Below are 20,257 nucleotides of genomic sequence, written 5' to 3'. Positions count from 1 at the left end.
ATGCCTTATACTCCTAACCAAGATTCAGCACCAAGAAAAGAATTCTGTTGAATTTGCTCATTTTTTTCCCTTAAATTGAGAAAAGCCATTTAAAAAGCCATAACAATTAAAAACCTCAAGTAAAGTATAAAAAGGAAGTAATGGCATACTGGGGGATGCCTCCTATCAAAATCCACAATCACTAGATTTTTTTTTTTAAACCTTGCTACTTTGTTTACTCTAGTCTAGTAGCTCTGCAGCTAGTCTGGTTCCCTTAAACAGGTCGCTTACTGATCTGAAACTGAGTTTTTTCACCTATAAAATGAAGGAACTGAAGATCAGGATTTCCTAACCTTTTTTTAGTGTCAATCACCCCTCTGATAGTCTACTATGGTCAGTAGATCCTTCTCAGAATAATGTTTTTAAATGTATAAAATAAAATACAAAGGATTAAAAAGAAAAACAATTATACTGAAATAAAGACATAGTTTTTTGGTCATCCAAGTTTATGGACCCCCTAAATCTAAGAACCTTTGGAATCCTGGATTAGACTAAGCTGTAAGTACTCTAAAAAAATTTTTTATTTAGTTAATCCAATGGAATATATAGTAAGTAATACTCTAAACACTTAAAGGAGAAATACTTCAAATCAACTAAATATCCTGATTATTATAAGTTTCAGGAAAGTAACAGAAAATTCTGTTATTCTAAGAAAAAACAAGCAGGCAAATAGCACAAACTATTTAAAATGTATTCAGATTTGAATGCGTAAGCCCAGTCTGAGGATAGTAAACATTTTTTGTTTTGGAAGGAGAGCCTTTCCTCAAAAGCTATTATGAATTTTACCTTTTCTGTCTAAAAGTCATACATATAGTATATGTATAACTAAAAGAGGTTCCCCACTTTTATTCCTGGAGATGAGAAGGAAAATAAATGTTTTAATTGAAAAAAAGTAAAATAAATATTATATTTTAAAATGAAATTAAATGAAAGTAATAAAAATGGGTGATATAGTATGTAGGTTTATCTAGAGTCAAGAGAACTCTGTAAAGTTTGAGAGCCTACTTTGACACCTCCCAGACAATAGGCAATTTATTTAATCCCTCACTGCCTGCAAATAAACTACTGACCTACAGGAGTATAAAAGGATCCTAGGTGACCCAGTGGGTAGAGCACCAGGCCTAGAGTTGGGAAGATTCTTCTTCCTGAGTTCAAATCTGGCCTCAGACACTTACTAGCTGTATAGCGCTGGGCAAGTCCCTTAAACTGATTTGCTTCAGTTTCCTCATCTGTCAAATGAGTTGGAGAAATAAATGGCAAATGACTTCAGTATTTTTGTCAAGAAAACTCTAAATGCAATCAATGAAGAATTAGACATGATTGAACAAGTAAAAAGAGAACACACACTGATTAAATCTCAGGTCCCTACCAAAGTCAAAATATCTGAAAGAATAATTTTATAGAATTACTATTTTCACCACAATTCATTTACAAAACAGCTCACAAAATGATGAGAAATGGAATGCAAACTTTTTTTTTTGGATGGGACACATCAGGGAACAAGGAGAGTGGGGGAAGTTTAGACCAAAACAACTTCTAAGTATTTCTTAAACTCCAAGTTCATAATCACAGGAGCCTAGGACTGTTTAATTGCCTCGTTTCTGAAATTCAACAGCAGCAGGCTCACTATAGACACTTACAACAGTGCTTTCTGAATTTAACTTGAAGACATGTCTCCTTTGGGTCCTGTCCCAAAGAGGACCACAGCATCAGAAGCTGCAAGTGATTCTTAGGAAATAATCTAGTTCAATCTGGAGCTCATTCTACAGCTGAGTAAACAAATTCAGAGTAAACTCAGGTCAAAGTTCACCAGGCTATCATATTCCACTGTTTTTGTCAGAGATTTTAAAGTCTTGTGCAAGAAAATAAATAAATAAATAAAAATCCAATCACATGTATAGGACTCTGAAGCCTCATCTTACATGGGGTGCAAGGGTCCAAAGGTAGTCCCAAAGACAAAGATTTTATTTGTAAAACATAAATATACATACCCATATGTATGTGTGTGTGTGTGTGTGTGTGTGTGTGTGTGTGTGTGTGTACACACACACACATACACAATAAAATGTTATTTAGTCAGGCTCAAGTTTTCATGACACCACATGGGGTTTTCTTAGCAAAGATATTTGGAGGTTTTGCCATTTCCTTCTCCATAGCCTTAGGTAACCAGAGATTAAGTGACTTGCCCAGAGTCACCCAGACAATGAATGTCTGAGACCAAATTTGAACTCAGCACTGTAGCACTGAGCCACTCAGCCACTTCCTAGAATGAATGCATATATAATACATACATATTATATATACATATATTTTGTTTACCATATACAATACATACATATGTATATGTATCTATAGATACAACCCTATGTATACATGTATTCATGTATCTATATATACATTCATATTGCACATACATATGCAAACCACACACACACACACAAATCAGGAAAGGGTTTCCTGGACTGAAGTTATGCAAACTACTGAATGTAAAATTTAATTTTCATAATATCCAGCAAAAACAATCTACAATCTAGATCATCAAAGAAGCAAGAGCCAGGACCTCCATTCAACTAGAAGAGAATGAAAATCCGTGAATCCTTAGCTGGTAGGAATATGGCTGAGAAAAGGAGGGTAGAAAGACTCAAAGCAGCTTTCCATAGGGACCTCACCAATATCATTTTTCTCTACCTGCTGCCTAAGGCAAGGAAGGAATTGGAAGAATCGGAAGGAAATCAGGAAAGATACCTCCCACTTGAATAGTACCAATTCTATTCTCTTTTTAATACATTTTCCATGGCAGTCAAAGGACTTTTCTAAAGCTTAGCCCCTCTGTATTACTCCTTTACTTCATAAACTCTATAATCAAATTAGACTAATATTTTTGAAACTATATTCTTATCATGAAGAATCCTTCAAGCAATGATTTTTGCCAATGATTTGCCATTGTAGGAAAGGAATTATACCTTATTTGAGGGAAGCGTCCATCTGTAGTTTTACTTTTGTCACCTCTGTATGCCATAGGATGATTTCTCACTTCTGACCCTAAACACAGTGATAGTAAGACATATTCACTTTCTGAGGAGTATTTGTGGTTTTGTAGACTAGTGGGACATCTGCCTGAGTACTTCAGGCCCAGAACTCCCTGGCGGCAGGGGCAACGACTTGACTAGGCCTTCTGGCTCTCACCTCTCACCTTCTACTATGTGATTTTGGATAAGTAATGGCCCCCCGTTTTATACCTCATAAAATGAGGTTGAACAAGAGGGAGTTAGCCCCTGATTCTCTGGATGTATGAGTATTTGAATGTTTCAAATTCTAGGTCATAAGATGAAGCGGTTAGTTACTTCTGGAAAATACACTTAAAAGGCTATCAGTTCTTCTTATATAAGGAACAAGTGATCAAACTCTGCTCTATGAATAGAACCTGGTTCAATTGTGTTGAGGCTATCATTGGTATTGTAGTTAAGTCAGTGAGCAAAGCAAGAATCTCAATTAGTCCAAGTTATGCAAGAAAATCCTTTAATTCTTCCTTAAAATATGACTTCTTTTCAAACATAAAATTTCCAATTTAATTAATGTTTACTACTTGACCTGGATGGAAAACAATTAAAAGCAAAGCAAGAAACCAAAGAAAAAAATTTAAATCCCTGAACCAAAAAATGAGAGAGCAATAGAGGAAGGAAGGGAGAGAAGGGGAGAGAAGGAGAAAGCAAAGAGGGAGGGAGGGATGGAAGGAGGGAGGGAAGGAAAGAGGGAGGAAAGGAAAGAGGGAGGAAAGGGAAGGAAAAGGAAGGGAGGGGAAGGGAGGGGAGAGAAGGAAGGAAGAAGGGAAGGAGGAAGGGAGGTAATTGTGAAAAGCAGAAAGCAAAGGACACAAAACAGGTAACACAAAAATGGAAGTGAGAAATCTCTCATGACATATAGAGGTGACAAAAATAAAACTACATACAGATGGACACTTCCCTCAAACAAGGTACAATTCCTTCCCTACAGATATAATTGATGGGAAAAATCATTGCTTGAAGGATTCTTCATGCCAAGAATATAACTTCTAAAGTATTAGTCCTCAAAGTTTCTTAGGATGAAGGAATCCAAATTTAATATTCAGGACTAGGCCACTTCCAAAAACATAAGGAGAAGTGAACCGCAGAACCTTGGAAAATCAGCAATGCCTTCTGGTGCCAAGAATCAGTACAGAACAGAAATTGATGTGAAAGGTTTATTTTTTCTTTTTTAAGTTAATTTTTGTAGCTGAATTTTAAGCCATTCCTATTTACAAAAACAAAAACATTCTGCACAGTTCAGAATTATTGGATGGGGCTGTCCCAACTTAAAGAAAAAAAGGCTAGCAGAATATCCTTGCTTGGAATGTAAGCTACTTGAAGGTAGCATCTCCTCCAGTCTGCATCTTGCATGTAGCAAATATTTTAGATATGCTTGGGTTTTTTAAGTAGTAGCTAAAAAAAAAAAAAAACCTCTTTAACTTTCAGTTACTGACAAAAATGAATATATCTTACCTATAAAATCAAATTGTGATCTATAGGAAGAACAAATAATTAAACTTTCATCATTAGACTTTCATTTATGTCACTGGAACATTTAAGTAAATAAAAACATGGTTTTCCAAGTTCCAGAAAAGGTTTTGCATTTCATATATTTTTGGAGGCATACAAGCTCAGACAGTACTGTAAGGTTAGGACATCAGGTAGAAGAGCATTATCTTTGAATATTTTTAATTAAACAGAAGTCTGATTCATTCATTTTTTTCTTTTCAACGGGTGTTTTTGTCCACATATGGAATAGTACACATATACCCTATTATACTTTAAAGTCTTACTTTGTTTCAAAACTATTTTAAATCATAATGATGTTGATGATACTAATATATTAAGTAAGATTGTTATGTATACAAAAGACTTACATAATATCCACAATCTTCGTTCCCATCTATCAACACACTACTCCTAGGATGGGAGGGCTGGTTCGGTAATTTTAGCTGTCTAATGGCTTTTGGGAGGCTGGAGATGACAACCAGGCATAAGTGTGAGAAAAAAAATGGGACCTCGAAGAATCTGTCAACAGGTTTCAGGGTTGGAGTGAATTTTGATATATGATTCACTTGTTTGTGGTTAGAGAGCCTGAAGCAATCTCAGAGGAGAAATGTCAGGATTTGGACTCTGTGACTGTCTTCAAAAAATATTATGTGTTTCTCAGCAACAACCAACAACGAAAAATGGAACCAGAACCTTCACTACATATTCTGAACAATTCTCTTCTCACTTAATGAGAAAGTTATGCTAGGTGAAAAAAAAAAAAAAAAGCCTCCAAATGCTTAAGGGCACAAGGCTTGGAAAAGAGGTTCTAACCAGTAGAGGAAGACAATAGTCCTTCCCTGGAGGTCTAAGAGGCACCATGTTTTTTGTTTTCTCCCCAAAGGAAATAAATACCTAGCCATAGACTTGTTTTCACAATATATTTGGGTTCTTTGGGAAGGTCAGTTCAAATGAAGGAATGGAACAATGGATTAGCTGAAAAAAATTAAAAATATTTAAGGCAGTTAGTGCCCACTAACTGAAGGAATGACTAAATAAATTATAGTACACAAATGTAATGAACAAATCTACTCTGTGAGATGAGAAAATATGAATTCAAAAATGTAGGAACGTTTATTTATATGAAATGATACATGGGAGAAGGGGAGGGAAAAGGAAAGAGAAGGAAGGAAAAGGGAAGAGGAGGTGAAAGGGAAGAGAGTGAGGGAAAAGGGAAGAAAGGGAGGGAAAAAGAATAGGGGCCTGACAGTCATAGAACACGTGTATAACAGGAAAGAGAAAGAAAGATATCTGCACAGTATTTGTGATAACCACATCCCCAATGGCCCAGGTCCCACTTAAAGAGCACTAGTTGCTCTGATCCAGAAATGCACCTGGTTAATGGGAAATTTTTCATAACTACTACAGTTCTATAAAATTAATGGCTTTATCAGGTAATGATTTCTCACAGTAGGAAATTTCTCAAGCAGAGGCTGAATGACATGTCAGGAATGGTGTTAAAAGGCATTTCTGGTCAGGCAAAAACTGAACTTCATCTCTGGAGGTCTTTCCAACTAGGAAACGTTTAGAATATGTGAAGGGAGTACTGCAGTTATTATCATAAAAAGGAACTAATGCTCCCTGATTCTTGTTTATACTCATGCTAATAAAGATCTCTTCCTGAGACTTTTTCTGCCCCTCTCCCCTATGTGCCAACAAGCTCTCTCCATCTCTGTGTCTGTCTCTCTCCTTTTTATGTTTGAAGCAAGTCTCCTTAAATAAAATTGTAAATTACTGAAAGGTAAAATTTTTTTTCTTATTTCTTTTGCATTTCTTTCATCCAGTACCATGTGACTAGTAGAGTTTTTAATTGGTACTGGAAGAATGAACCAAACTAGAAGAAATCTGTTGCAGACATGCAGTGTCGGAAAACACAAGACTGTAAATCGGTCTTCTTTGCTTGTGACATGTCTGAAGTGGGCAGAGCCAAGGCCCTTTCATCAATTTCTCTACTGTTTTAAAAGCCAGTCCTACATTCCTTACCAGGCTTCTGATGAGAGAAGAAGAAAGGGAGAAAGAGAAGGGAGACAAAGAAGGAAAAGGGGGCAAGGAGAGAGAGAGAGGGAACACGAGTCCAGGGGAATGCTTCATCTACAAGAGTCAATCCCACTAAAAATTTAACAAGAAATATACAAATAATCTGCCCTGGAAACAAAACAACACGATGCGGACTAAAACCATGAAGCTGATTAGATTTCCACCTCTAGTTACTTCACAGCTGCTTAGCCGAATCACACGGCAAGCATGACTCAGACTCTGGCACAAAGCACCAGGTACGGGCCACCCCGAGGGACGCAGGGCTTGGCAGGGCCACGCAGAGCCACCCTCAGGGCTCCCCCCTTCAAAGGAAGGGTTACCTTGACAGGAAAGGGCACACAATGCCACAGCCAAGCTTACTGTGACATCCGAAGCCACGTCTCCTCAGGCAGGCATCAGTGTAGGAGACAGGCTTGGCGTTAAAGAGGACTTGGGTTCAAGGCCTGCCTCGACTCCTCTGACCATAATAAGAGCTTTCAGAGCCCCAGGCAACTCTCCCCATTATCCATGAGATGCTAATGTACCAATGGAGGGGGCGTCTACATCAGGAGTTTTCCATACTAATAAAATTAGTAATAAAATTACAGGGAGGAAGGGAGAGAAGTAAGGAAGGAAGGAGGGAGGGAGGGAGGGAGAAAGGAAGAAAGGAGGGAGTGAGGGAGAAAGGAAGGAGGGAAGGAGGGAGAAAAGAACAAGGGAGGGAAGGAGAAAGGAAGGAGGGAGAGAGGGAGGGAGAAAGAAAGGAGGGAGAGAGGGGGAGAGAGAAAGGGAGGAGGGAGAGAGGGGGAGAGAGAAAGGGAGGAGGGAGAGAGGGGGAGAGAGAGAGGGAGGGAGAAAGGAAGGAAAGAGGGAGGGAGAAAGGAAGGAGGGAGAGGAGGAGGAGAGAAGGAGAAAGGAAGGAGGGAGGGAAGGAGAAAGGAAGAAGGGAGGAAGAAAGGGGAAAAAGGAAAGGAGGGAGGAAAGAAGGATGGAGGGAGGAAAAAAGAAGGAGGGAAGGAAGAAAAGAGGAAGGGATATATAGAGACAGAAACATACATCTGTGTATGTATATATCTAAACTATACAGTTTAATACATAGTATATATAGTACTCTAACATAGTGTATACACACACACACGGGATACTCTCTCACACATACACACACAAACATTCTAACAATGAAGAGATATAAGGCAAAAAGCACCATAGAGATATACAGACAGAGAGAGAGACCTAGACACCACGAAGGCAAGCATTTTCCCTATAACATCATGACTGAGCTACTACTCCATGTCTGTCAGGTGTTAAGCATTCCCTGAAGGTATCTAACCTCAAGCACTTCTTTCTGGGCACATGGTTGTTGGGTCAAAGAGTGGGAACCATTTCTGCAGAATATTGGCACAGAGACACTTAAGGGCATATTGTCCTCTCTGTGGCAGAAATGTCCTTCCCTCTTTTCTCCCCACTGGTGATGAGGAGGTAATTTCCCAATGAAGTTCATTTCTGGATAGCTTTAATTATTGCAATTTTCTTTTTTTATTGCACTGTGTGTGCCTCCCAGGACACATCTTTCTAATGCTCCTAAACATTTCTGCACTCTAATTCCCTTTTCTATCTACCAGCTCATTAAGGACTTGAGAACAGTATCAAGGTTCCCCATCCCCCACCATCTCTTCTGCAGTTCCTTTAACAGTGTCTTACCGGACAGACTTTGCAGACTTGTGAACCATCTCTTTATAAACAATGTGACAGAAAAGACTACAGCTTTGGCAGGGCAAAGCAGAAACTGAGGACCATCCCATCCTTCACTCTGACCACCATGCATCTATTAATGTCAACTGAGATGGAATATTCACAAAGCCCTTAGCACACAATGCCTGGTATACAGTTGGTGCTTAATAACTGCTTATTCCATTCCAGTACCTTTTTTGGTAACCAGATCATACTTCAGATTGCAATCAACTAAGAGGCCTAAGTCTTTTTCACATGGACATCTGTTAAAACATTCCTTCCCATCCTTCCCAAGGATGTATTCTACAAAGAGAATTAAAGGGCCTGTCTGAGTTATCGATCAAAGGATTGAAAGAACCCAACTCAAGTTGTCTCTCTGAGTTAACAAAAGTCAGTTAAATAAAACTTTCTATGCAAAGATTCAATCAACTACAAATCCATATAGTTCTAGCCAGTAAACATGTCTCCACATGATTCACAAAAATGTAATAAGAAAAGGAGTGGCTGAAATTCAGACTACATTAGGTTTATAGATCAAAAAATGCTATCACAGTCTAACAACACTCTCCTCTCCCCAAAAAGGAGGTAAGAATAGTTTGGTCTGATTTATTCTGAGTAAACCAAAGGCTGCCTCCTCATCTTCACCATTTTCAGTGCTAATAGTTTGCAAACCATCTTGTTTGATCAACAGTACAAGAATTTTAGAGTCCTCTGTCCAAGGCTCCTTCTGAAGTTTGTACCCTAATTGTTCCTGAAAAAAAGAAAAACAAAAACATGGCCTTCTCCCCCACCCCCAAAGTCCATAAAGCAAGGTAACTGATTTTATTTTAGGATTTTGGAAAAAATAAAATGTGGTAAAATTTAAAAAGCATAATTCCAGAGGGCATACTTACACAGACAGGTGGAGAAGACACAAGTGTACAGTGTCAACATTGCAGATATGAATCCACTTCAAAGCATGCCCACTGCTGCCAAGGGAAACAGTGCAAACAGGTTGGAACTAAGGGCATCAGTGGTGCACTCACAGCTGGGAATACACATGCACTGACCAAGCAGGGATCTCAGCATCCTAAGAGTCTCCCTCTTAGATACAACTAGAATTGACATGCCCTTTTAAAGGATACTTGAAATCTCCATCAGAGATCTGGGCTTTTGCTCTAAGAAAATTGCCCAATCTCAATTATTTTTTATCTACAATATGTTTGCACCTCTTTCCAAATTACAGAACAAAAACTACAAAACTCTTGATTTCAACAAGAAAAATCCATAGATTGATTTTTTCCCCCCTGATTTTTAAAGCTGCTAGAAATTGGACTTAAACATACCAAAAAAAATTTTCATTTCTGAAGAACTCAAAGAATGTACTGACTGTTGCATCTGAGACCTAAAAGAAATCAATCCAGGGCCAAATGGAAATTAGAAATTTTTTTAAAAGCTAGTCTGTCTTGTCATTATAAATCCGTTTGTTTACATAAGGCGTCTGTCTATGGGAGGGAGTTTAAAAACATCTGATGTAAGCAAATGGTATTTTCTTAATTAAGTGACACCAAGAACAGAAGACACAGACGGTAGGGACATGGTAGTAGTGCCAAATAATTTTAGTGAGCAAGAAAGAAATTTGCTGAATTTCCTTATTTTAAAAAAAAATCTATTTACAAACCTAAGCCAAGAGAGAGAATTTAAAAGAAAAAGGAGTGGCAACTTCCCCACTATGAAAAAAAAAATCACTTACATTATTGATCACATATTCCTATCAAATGTAAAAACAAAGATTTCATATCTATGACAGCCAGAAGAATTTACTTTTTCTTAGTATATATTGCTTCAAACTTTCCATCTTAGGAAACTTGTTCTAAATAGTCATATCTTGGCTACAACTTTCTGTGTAAAAAATATTTTTAAAATTCGATGCCATAACCCAAACCAAAAGGAACACATAAACAGACTCTTATTACAAACAGATCCAGGACAGATATACTAGGAAGCTCATTACCACAAGAATGGAAAGATTACCATTATTTTTCCTGGAAATTTCTTGCAAGTCTGACTGGTGGTGAGGTGAGCTTTTGGGGAAGTGATTTTCAGGTAGCTTCTTTGAGGTCTTCAGAGGGCAGAGCTCCCTTTCCTTGAGCTCAGGTACAGTCTCTGAAGTTTTAAGTTCAGTTTCCTTAGGAAACATACATCTTTGCATTTCCTCCTTCATGTCACATTCTGAAGAAGGGTTCTTCACAATTAGGTTATTTTTCAGGGCATTTTCCTCTTTATTCAGAAAGTTTCCGGGGAGGGTTAAATTCTTTTGCAGGTTCACATTTAGGCCATTGGCATATTTTAGGCTAATCCAGCTCTCACTGACAGCTTCCGAACAAGCGTCCTCCTTTGGGGCAGACGCTGAGCTTCCAGGAAGAGGGCTCTGCTTGTCGTCAGGATTTGCACTGGTGTTAGAGGCCCCCACCGGGCTGGCTTTCTGTTTGCTATAGTACACAGAACACTTATGCTTTTTCTGAGTGTGGCTATAGGTGGCAGGACTTCTCTTGGTGGCATTTTGGATCCTGTTTGGGGGAGCGCTGACCGAGAGGAAGCCCTTCCCTCTGCCTTTATCGGAAGGACTGTAGGAATCTAGGAACGTCTTGCAACTGCTTCTGAAGTGAAGAGGAAAAACATGTTGCTTCAAAAACCACCACAACCAAATTTCATAACAGCTTGGCTTTTTATCTGGAAATCTGTAAGGAGTGATAGTGGCCTAACTTAAGGGAAAAAACAAGGGAGTTTAAGCTTAGCAAAACAGAGCCCAATAGCCACTCAGTAAGGGAAGAGGTGCTTTTCCCCTATTTTCCTGATGTGGAAATGGCCTGTCAACAAGATAGTGACTTGTACAAGATCACACAGTCCAACAAAAGGTAGGGAATTCATCCCAGGCCTCCAGGATCTAAATCCAAAAAAAGCTGCCTTCTTAAACCTAAATCCTAAAGGATTTCTGCTTTTCCCACTTCCAAATATTCACTTGCCAAGAACTACTATTCTTTTCTGCCAATAGAATTAATAAAAGAATAAAAATGGAGCCTTTCCACTGGTAGACACCTGATTATAAAGGAATGAACCCAACCATGTGTCAGCCAGTGAAGTTTGCCAAGTGAAAAGTTTACACGAACTTCAAAATGCAAATCTTTGTGCATATACCACAGAGAATAATCTCTGGAATGGAAAAAATATATCAATATAACCACAAGCATTCTTACTTGTAAGATTCAGGGCTGATTACATCAACTGGGCTGCTATTCTGTTGTGAAGATGAAATAGGATTGTGTCTCTGTCTGGACTTCATGAACTCCATTAGGATGTACTGTGCCTGGTGGAAGGCTATTAAGATCACACCCAACAGGGACAAGCTGAGGAAGAAAGCAATAAGCTTTATAATTACATGGCTGTAAGACAACAAAAACCAAGTTTGCTTCATAATGGAGAACAACATTTAAATGCTGGCCTAATTCTCAAAACACTTGAAGTGAAACTTCTACAACAACATAAGAAATTGAACATTCTAAACTATATCCCAAAATATTTGCTCAAGTTTCTAAAAATAAAAATAAATATAAGATATAAGTATTTTTCTCTGAAAAAAATATAATAAAAACAAAAACCTTAGTCTTATTCATTTGGCAGGAACTAGATAATGTCCTAGGGTCTGGGAGAAATACAAAAATTAATTAAAACACACAATCAACAAATAAGATGGTCCAAATAAATAGGAAGTACTATATTGTCAAGATCATGATACGCACACAAAAAGGTCCAAAATAATTAGGAAGTGATTGAATTTGTTGCTATATGTCAAGATCATAATACACAAATTTTTAAAAGATGACAAACTAAGGAAAACCAAATTTTATTTGGTTAGCAACAGGAAGCTAATTGAGAGGTTTTAAGTACAAGAGTGACAACTAAATTTTGTGTGCAAGATTAAACTGACATTTTTAGATAGATTGAATGGGGGAAAGATATACTGCAAAAAGACTACTAAAGTAGACTAAGTCAGTAAGTCTCTACCAAGATGGCAGTAGTGAAAAAGAAAAGAAGGGATGATAAAATGAGGGTAGGCTTAAGGACCTCTAAAGTCCTTTCCAAATATCAATTTACAATTCCATGCTTACTAATGCAGAATATAGAAATAAAAGTAAAGAGTCTAAGATAATATCAAAGATTTTGATTATTGAGAGTGACAGGAAATCAGAAGGAAGATTTGATTTTTGATGTTTCAGGAACGTTGGCTCAAAAGTGTTTCTGAAACACTAAGACAGACTTATAACAGCCAGAAGTTGAAAATGCAAGTCTGGAGTTGAGGAGAAAGAAGTCAGAATTACAGAAATATTTAGAAGTAAGCAAACACATATGAGACTCATAGATGAACCGAAATGAGTAGAGGAAACTACCAAGGAAGGGTATATGAAGAAAGAAGGTATAAAAGATTAGGAAATACATTACTTTAAGGGATTGGGGAGGGGAGCCAGTGAAGGAGACTCAGAAATAGAAATAAAACCAGGAAAATATTATCACATTAGTCAAGGGAAGTTAATGGACATCCCAGAATGCAATCTCAAGGGAAGGTTCTAATTGGCCCCAGAAGGAAAAACTAAGAACAATCATTAGGAGTTTTAAAGGAACAATCCCAAATAGGGGAAAGATGCCTTAGAAGACAATTTGCCCCTCGATGGAGGTCCTTAAGCAAAGGCTGACACTTTAGGAGTCTATTCTAGTAGAGATTTTTCTTTTCTTTTCTTTTCTTTTGGCTAGTGCTACACCCTATACATACTAAGTACTTGATACTTACTGAATTAAAGGGAACTTAGTAGAGAGAAGGGAAATTTGGTTAAGAGTGTGAGATGTTGCGATACGACAAGGAAAATAGACAGCAAACTTAATTGCATTAAATAAATATTAAATTTCTGGTTTACTTGGCTAATGTGGCATTTCTATTTGCTTGGCTGACATCACCAATGAATATGGTCCACTAAGCCATTATTATTGTGCCAAGTGCTCGTAACAAAAAGAAAACTAACAATTAAAGGTTATTGCTGTCTTAAAATTGCTAGTTTACACAGGTAAGGTAAGCAGGCTCAAAGCAATACAAAACTGTCACTTACTCAGGCTCCGATTACTCATTACACTAGGATACCATATGTTCATGCACTCTGTAGGCACCCACCTGACAATTTCAACTCCCTAAAAAGGGGTTCAGAGGAAGTTTATCGATGTGAAAAGTCAGTGCTTTACCTGACAAAGAAGACTGTGAGTTTCCAGAAAGATTCTTCCCAGCTGGGTCCTGGCACGACATCAGCACATAAGGGTAACAAGTGATGAGGAAGGGTGACATTGAGTGTAAAATGAAATTCTAGGTCCGCAGCCGTGACAAGAGTCAGCTCCCGAATAACCCATGAAGAAGTGAAGTCAGGAGTAAACCTGCAAACAAAAGGCATCTCCCATTCACTACAGAGTCCTGCAGGTTCTTCTAAGTCATTGTTATCTAAGAGAGGGATCCCTAATCTGGGGACAATGAACCTGTTTTTCCAATATTTTGATAATTTTGTTTCCACATAACTTATTTCCTTTGCAATCCTTTGTTTTAATTTAATGCATTTAAAACATCATTCTGAGAGAAGGTCCATAGACTTCCTCAAAATTCCAAAGGGATCCATGACAGAAAAAAGGGCTAAAGACTTAGAGCTGAAAACTAATGAAGGCAGCAGCAATACCATAATCCTCTAAAACGCTAAACAGTTTGCCAATCATTTGTTTTTCCACCTGGGATTAATTCAGCTTAACAATATATCCCCCAGATATGTGAAAATAATACATCCTCCTAATTTTATGGGTCAACTATCTTGGAAGCTGGTATCAATTCAATTCCATTCACTGTCATTTTTAAGGCTACAGACTTACTGGAGCAGAAATTCTAACCCTTCCTGCTACCACCATCACTGCTACTCTTTCAGCTAACATTCCTACACAGTAGTATGCACTATTAAGTAAGATGTCCCTCCCCACCCCAAAAATGAATTTCTGTCAGAAAGATCAGTGCCATTGTTAAACACACACACACACACACACACACACACACACACGAGATATAAGTATTAATTAGTTTTTAAAAGTAAGAATATTTGTGATATGAAAAATCACTAATAATAAAACATTAGATTTATTGGAAATAGAAATAAAACTAGGATTCTTGGGAGAGAAGGGCGGCCTAAAAAAAGTGGGAAAATCCATATGATCAAGCAGGCAAAATAGTATGTATTGTAGGCTCCAAATCCCTAAAGGGATTGGTAACTAAAAGATCATTACTCTCCAGCAATTCCTGGAATAGTTCCAATCATTTTAGCCAAGTGAACCTCCCTCAAAGGAAGAGGAAACTGTCTGAGAAGGAGTATGGCTTCTAATGTTCCTTTTTCTTCTATCACTCAATCAATAAATCAATCAAATCAATAAGTCAGATTTCAAGTGGGTTTTAGTGGAACAATTTTCAATCCATGGATCTGTTTGAATCACTTAACCTTTCTCTACCCCAGGTGCCTTGCCTATATGACGAGGTTATATTAAATGATCCCCAAGCTCCCTCCAAATTCTAACTCTACCATCCTAGAATTATAATCTCTATCCTAGTTAATGATGTCTGAAATCTCTTTAATAAAGGAAGTAAAACTTTCCCAATTACTGAGAAAATGCAAAAAGAAAAAGAAAAAGAAAATACCGAACTGAGGAAATACTTGACTTACTAAATCAACAAAACATTAAATTGGTCCAATTTTTTCATTTTTAAAATTAAAGCATAAGACTAGATAGTCTCTGAGGATTTTTCCAATTGTAGATATTAATTCTGAATCCTATTATTCTAGAATCTTAACCTATATTCTAAATAAAGGCCAGAAATAGGTGCATTAAGAGTAGGAGGAAAATGTCCAATGGAAAGAATGATGATTTTGCAGTCAGAAAAGATTTGGGTTTAAATTTAACTATGGGCACCAACTAGCTTTATGATCCTGGGGAAAAAATGATTTTAACTTCTTCTAAGACTCAGTTTCTTTAATCATCTAGCAGATATAATAAATCACATAGCACCCTCATAGGGACTCATGAAATTTCCAATGAGATAAGTAAAGCTTCAAAACTGCATGCACATGCACATGCACACACACGCGCACGCACACACACACATCACACACACACACACTGAGTTTTTTTTATTTATGTAAAACTTCAACTATTGTATTGTATCCCACCTCCAAAAAAAACCACCCCCCCAAAAAATCCCCAAACTTGATAATTTTATTTAGAATCAGCTTAATCCAGCAGAAAACCTTCAACTAAATATGGACAAAAACAAGCTATGAACTGAGACCTACAACTTCAAATGCAGTTAATTCAGGGTATGATTTAATTCTAAATAGTCTTAATTACAAGGGGGTTCCATAAGGGACATACACAAAAAAGGCATCAGGATTACCATTTTTTTCTGAACTGATAACTGATTTCCTCCTCTCCCCTACCCCGACCCTCTAATTTTAGGGAAGAAGAAATCAAGAAAAACAGAGGTGGACCCAAGTGGCCAGGTTTTTTTTTTTTAAAAGAACAAAGAACTTCTAAGTTTCATAAAGCCCATTTTCAAAATGGCATGCCATATTTTCATGAAATTGGTCAGCAGTCATTTGATGGATTCTATTCAACAAAAAGGATACTCCTGTGCACAATTAAATAAAAATCTTAAAAAGAATGACAACTTCAGAGTTTGTCCAACTAGTGATCATAACCAAATGAACTACTGAGAGTTTGCTCACAGATACTATCAAGAAAATGGCTTGGCTTTCTATTTACAAGCATTATCAAAATGTCGAATAAAAAGCAAACTAGAGCTTTCCTCTAGTTGCAAAGAACTATACATGAGAGGGAGAAAACAATTAAATTAAGAGATCTATAAACTATAAGGGGGAAAAAAGAGCCAATTTTCACTGTGAAATAAAAAGGAAAAAAATCTGACTTTTTTTTCAACCTGCTCAAACTCACCACACCTGGCCATACATTATCTTGCGCAAAACATTATACATTATAGGTATGCTATGATTTAAAATAAAAGTATATCCAAATATTTTGATACAATATACTCAGATTTTAAAACATACTGTTTGTGTTTCTCCCCTACTAGTTTAAATGTAAGAAGCAAAATTCACAATTCACATAAAGTAAAATATTGCTAAATCCCCAAGCTTACACAATGCTGATCTCCCGGGATGAGTTTGGATCCAGGGAAAACTCTCGGCAGCCAAGCACTTCAAACCCATAGCCTTGGCAATTATACCCATTGATCTTCATTGCGGAAACTGTTGTGGTAAGAAGACCAACATTCTCAACCTTGAAATTTTTGGTAATGGATAAGATTTGCTTGCTGTCCTTCAATTCTAGGGAAGACAAAAGTAACATTTGGTAAGGAAACCATGGTTAAATGTTTTGAAAATGATGTATCAACAGGAGTTATTAATCATCACAGATTACACAATCAAAATCAATCAGCATGAACTTGACAAAGTATAATTCCAACCATTCTATTTATCTCAAGGAATCATACATTACAATCTGGCTTTACTCTGTACAAGACTATGATGGGTAATACACACACAAATTAGTAAACATAAAATAGTCTGAGAGTAAAGAGATCACCAAAAATCAGAGGAAAGTAAGAGTGGGTGAGGGAGAAAGGGGATTGATGAAGTTTCAATGGATGGAGATGGTAGCATCTTTTAAGCTTATAAGAAAAATAAAAATTCTGAGAGAAAGTCAGTGATCAAGAAATGAGTTTATTCCAGGAATGGGAAATAGTCTAGAGTTTAGGGGCTAACAGGTAAACTAACTTTGGCTATCTATCACATGAAACTTGGAACAAGGAAGTTGTGTAAAATAAAGATTAGAAAGATAGGAAAAGGAAGTTTTCCCTCACTCCTCTTAATTTTGGTGCCTTCTCATTATTATTTCCTACTTCTCCTGTAACTTACTTTGTATAAATTTGCTAACATAGTCTCTTACAATTAGATTGTAAACTTCTTTTTGCAACTCCAACACTTAGTATTGTGGCTAACACATAGTAACTGCTTATTAATAATTACTGGATTAATTGAATAGGCTGAGAAGTATATATTTTTTCCTAGAGGCAACAGGAAGTCATTGATGATATGAACAGGGGAATGGGATGGTCTGATCTCTACCTAAGGGGAGAGAGCAAAATTAGGGAGATTAATTAGGAGTCTACAGAAATAGTCCAAGTGAAAGATGATTAAAAGTCTGAACTAAAGTGGAAGCTGTGTTGAGTGGAGAAAAAAGGGAAGAGACACATTGGTGGTGGAATCAACAAGATTTGAGAAGTGACTGGATACAAGTATTTTGATTCAATCTATACAGATTTCAAAATACACTGCTCCTAGGCTCTCCCCCCTCAACTATTGAAATGTTAAGAATCAAGGTTCACATTTCACATAAAAAGAAATATCATTAAGCCTCCAAAGCTTACACAATGCTGACAGTCAAGGGAAAGGAAAGAGGCAAGGATGATTTATGGATAAAAGCCTGAGGTGATGGCAGTGCATTAACAGAACAATTCCACAAAGGATGTATGGTTTGTAAAACCAGAGGACCACATCCGATATCCTGAATCCAAGATAGGGAAGGGGTCCCAGCAAATGAGATACAGAACTAAAATTCCAGAGCTGGATAATTTGTGAATAAGATTCAGTACAGGGAGTTAATAAGCTTGAGAAGGGAGAGAGGAAGAGAATTTAGTGAAGGGAATGCAGAGGAGAACTACCATCCTGATAATGATCCAGGAAAGCAGCCCTGAGATGGAACAGTCAGATGTCCCAGCAACACCAAGAGTGGAAAGTTATTTTAAAATAATATTTTTAGAAAAAAAAATAATATTTTTAGAAACTCCAAAGCCCATAATCCACCTCATAGGTCCCACACCAGTTTCAGCCCTTACTATCCATATGTCCTCAACTAAGACCATTAACGTCTCTAATGTTTCCTCTACTGGAAATTGAGGGTATCTGAATAATCTACTTTATTATACTGTCAGAATGTGGCTGATTAAGCACTATGTAAAGGGAATGTAATTACCACAATTATCATCATCTTCATCATCATCATCATCATCATCATCATCATCATTATCCTCCTTCTATCTATGGTTACTTTGTGTGTGTTATTTCACTAAGATGCTGCCCTCTAGGTTCACCACATGCACAAGTAAAATTATCTCCCTCACATCTGCTGCTATAAGTCTTATACTGTTAGAACCTGTCCATTCCAGTCTGGTGTCCAGAATCAGTCAGCACCTGAGAAAGCCAGGACACTGGCCATTCTGAGTCTCTCTGAAGGCAGACACAAGACACTGGAGAGCTGATTCCAATTGGTTAGATTAGGAGGGGAAGTCTAATGAATGACTAATGAAGCAGTTGCCTCTTGTCTAATAGCGTACTGGCATAGGATCTGTGGGCACAATTTATGATTTTATCCATTATTAAAGTCAAATAGACTGCAGATGATTGAGTCATTCAACTAAAAATGACCAATAAACATCTTTGGAGATGATAAATGGAACACAGTTAAATGTTGCATATGAATTTTTAAAAAAGGAATTTAGATCTTAAAAAAGTGTATCCACCTATAAATTTTTAAATTTCCCACCAATGTATTCTTTTTTTAATTATAGCTTTTTAATTTACAAGATACATGAATGGGCAAATTTTTCAGCGTTGACAATTGCAAAACCTTTTGTTCCAACTTTTCCCCTCATTGACCTCCACCCCTTCCCCCAGATGGCAGGTTAACCAATCAATATATTCTCTATTGCTAAATCCATATTATATTACATGTTCATAGATACAAGTAATTACCACAGTTAATTGTTTTCATTCAATCTAAAATGTTAACCTAAAAATGAGAGTTTACAGTAAAATATTTTAAGTTCAGAGTCAAACAAGTTTTAAAATCAGAGTGGTACCACAGACCCCTCTGAATGGCTGGCTTCTAACTCTCCAACCAAAAAAAGGCACACTGGGTCTTCTGAGTCCTCTTTTAGTCTCATTTCTCATAAGCAAATAATTGGTATAAAGTCAGATTAATTTTCTCTTTCACCATGATTCTAATAACACTATCCTGAATATTTAACAGAGAAAAAAATTGCTTTGGCATCTAAACCTACTAAAGGCAAGCAATAATGTTTTAGTGATAAAGGGGCCAGATTATAGCTCTTTGTGGCCATTCTTAATTTAATTATAAGGAACAAGACTTGATTTAGGCCTTGACCAGTTCAGTACAATATGTTCCCATTCAGGTGTAGGAATTCTTAATACTCACGCCGTCGGCAGTCCATGAGCGTGGACTCAGGCACCTTAAACCTAAGGGATCCTCCAGTACCAGGAAGCCTTCCACCTACTTTCAGTAACTCTCTCGCTCCAAACCCTTCCACAGTGATCATATCAAAAATGGTCAAGTTATTTCTTTTAAAGAGAAAGAAAAACAAATTTTTTTTTTATTTCTAAACAAGAAAATACTATCTCAAATAAAGGCACATCCCATACTAAAGGGCTCTAGTTAACCTAAAAAACCTTTTGATTATATAATGGGTGTGGATTGAGTCTCAAGGAAATTAAAATTATATTTATATATAAATAAAAAACACAAGAGGTAGTTCTTAATGTCTGGAATTCCTTACTCTAAACACAGCCCTCTAGCATACAAATAATATTCAAAATATTATACATTCTAAAAAATATTTTGAGGCAAAACTCAACTATACAGTTAAGAGCCTCATAAAACTATCAGAGCTTGCAGGCACT

The 20,257-nt window shown here is 37.0% G+C and overlaps 1 protein-coding gene across 3 annotated transcripts in view; it reads right to left on the bottom strand.

The window, feature by feature from the left end:
* The window catches only part of TMEM131L (transmembrane 131 like), a 147,711-nt gene that overhangs the window by 24,085 nt on the left and 103,369 nt on the right, over positions 1 to 20,257 (bottom strand). For 2 of the 3 annotated variants that reach the window (XM_031941751.1, XM_031941753.1), the window contains exons 21-25: positions 19,776 to 19,918; positions 16,639 to 16,825; positions 13,647 to 13,832; positions 11,615 to 11,764; positions 10,392 to 11,017 (exon numbers count right to left, since the gene is read on the bottom strand). In XM_031941751.1, the coding sequence (XP_031797611.1) occupies positions 10,392 to 11,017; positions 11,615 to 11,764; positions 13,647 to 13,832; positions 16,639 to 16,825; positions 19,776 to 19,918 (1,292 nt within the window). The remainder of the gene's footprint in view (positions 1 to 10,391; positions 11,018 to 11,614; positions 11,765 to 13,646; positions 13,833 to 16,638; positions 16,826 to 19,775; positions 19,919 to 20,257) is intronic. The other variant, XM_031941752.1, reaches the window with a different exon arrangement.

Source organism: Sarcophilus harrisii, chromosome 6 (assembly GCF_902635505.1).
Source record: "Sarcophilus harrisii chromosome 6, mSarHar1.11, whole genome shotgun sequence".
Lineage (NCBI taxonomy): Eukaryota > Metazoa > Chordata > Mammalia > Dasyuromorphia > Dasyuridae > Sarcophilus > Sarcophilus harrisii.
This window is presented reverse-complemented; position numbering and strand designations above follow the sequence as displayed.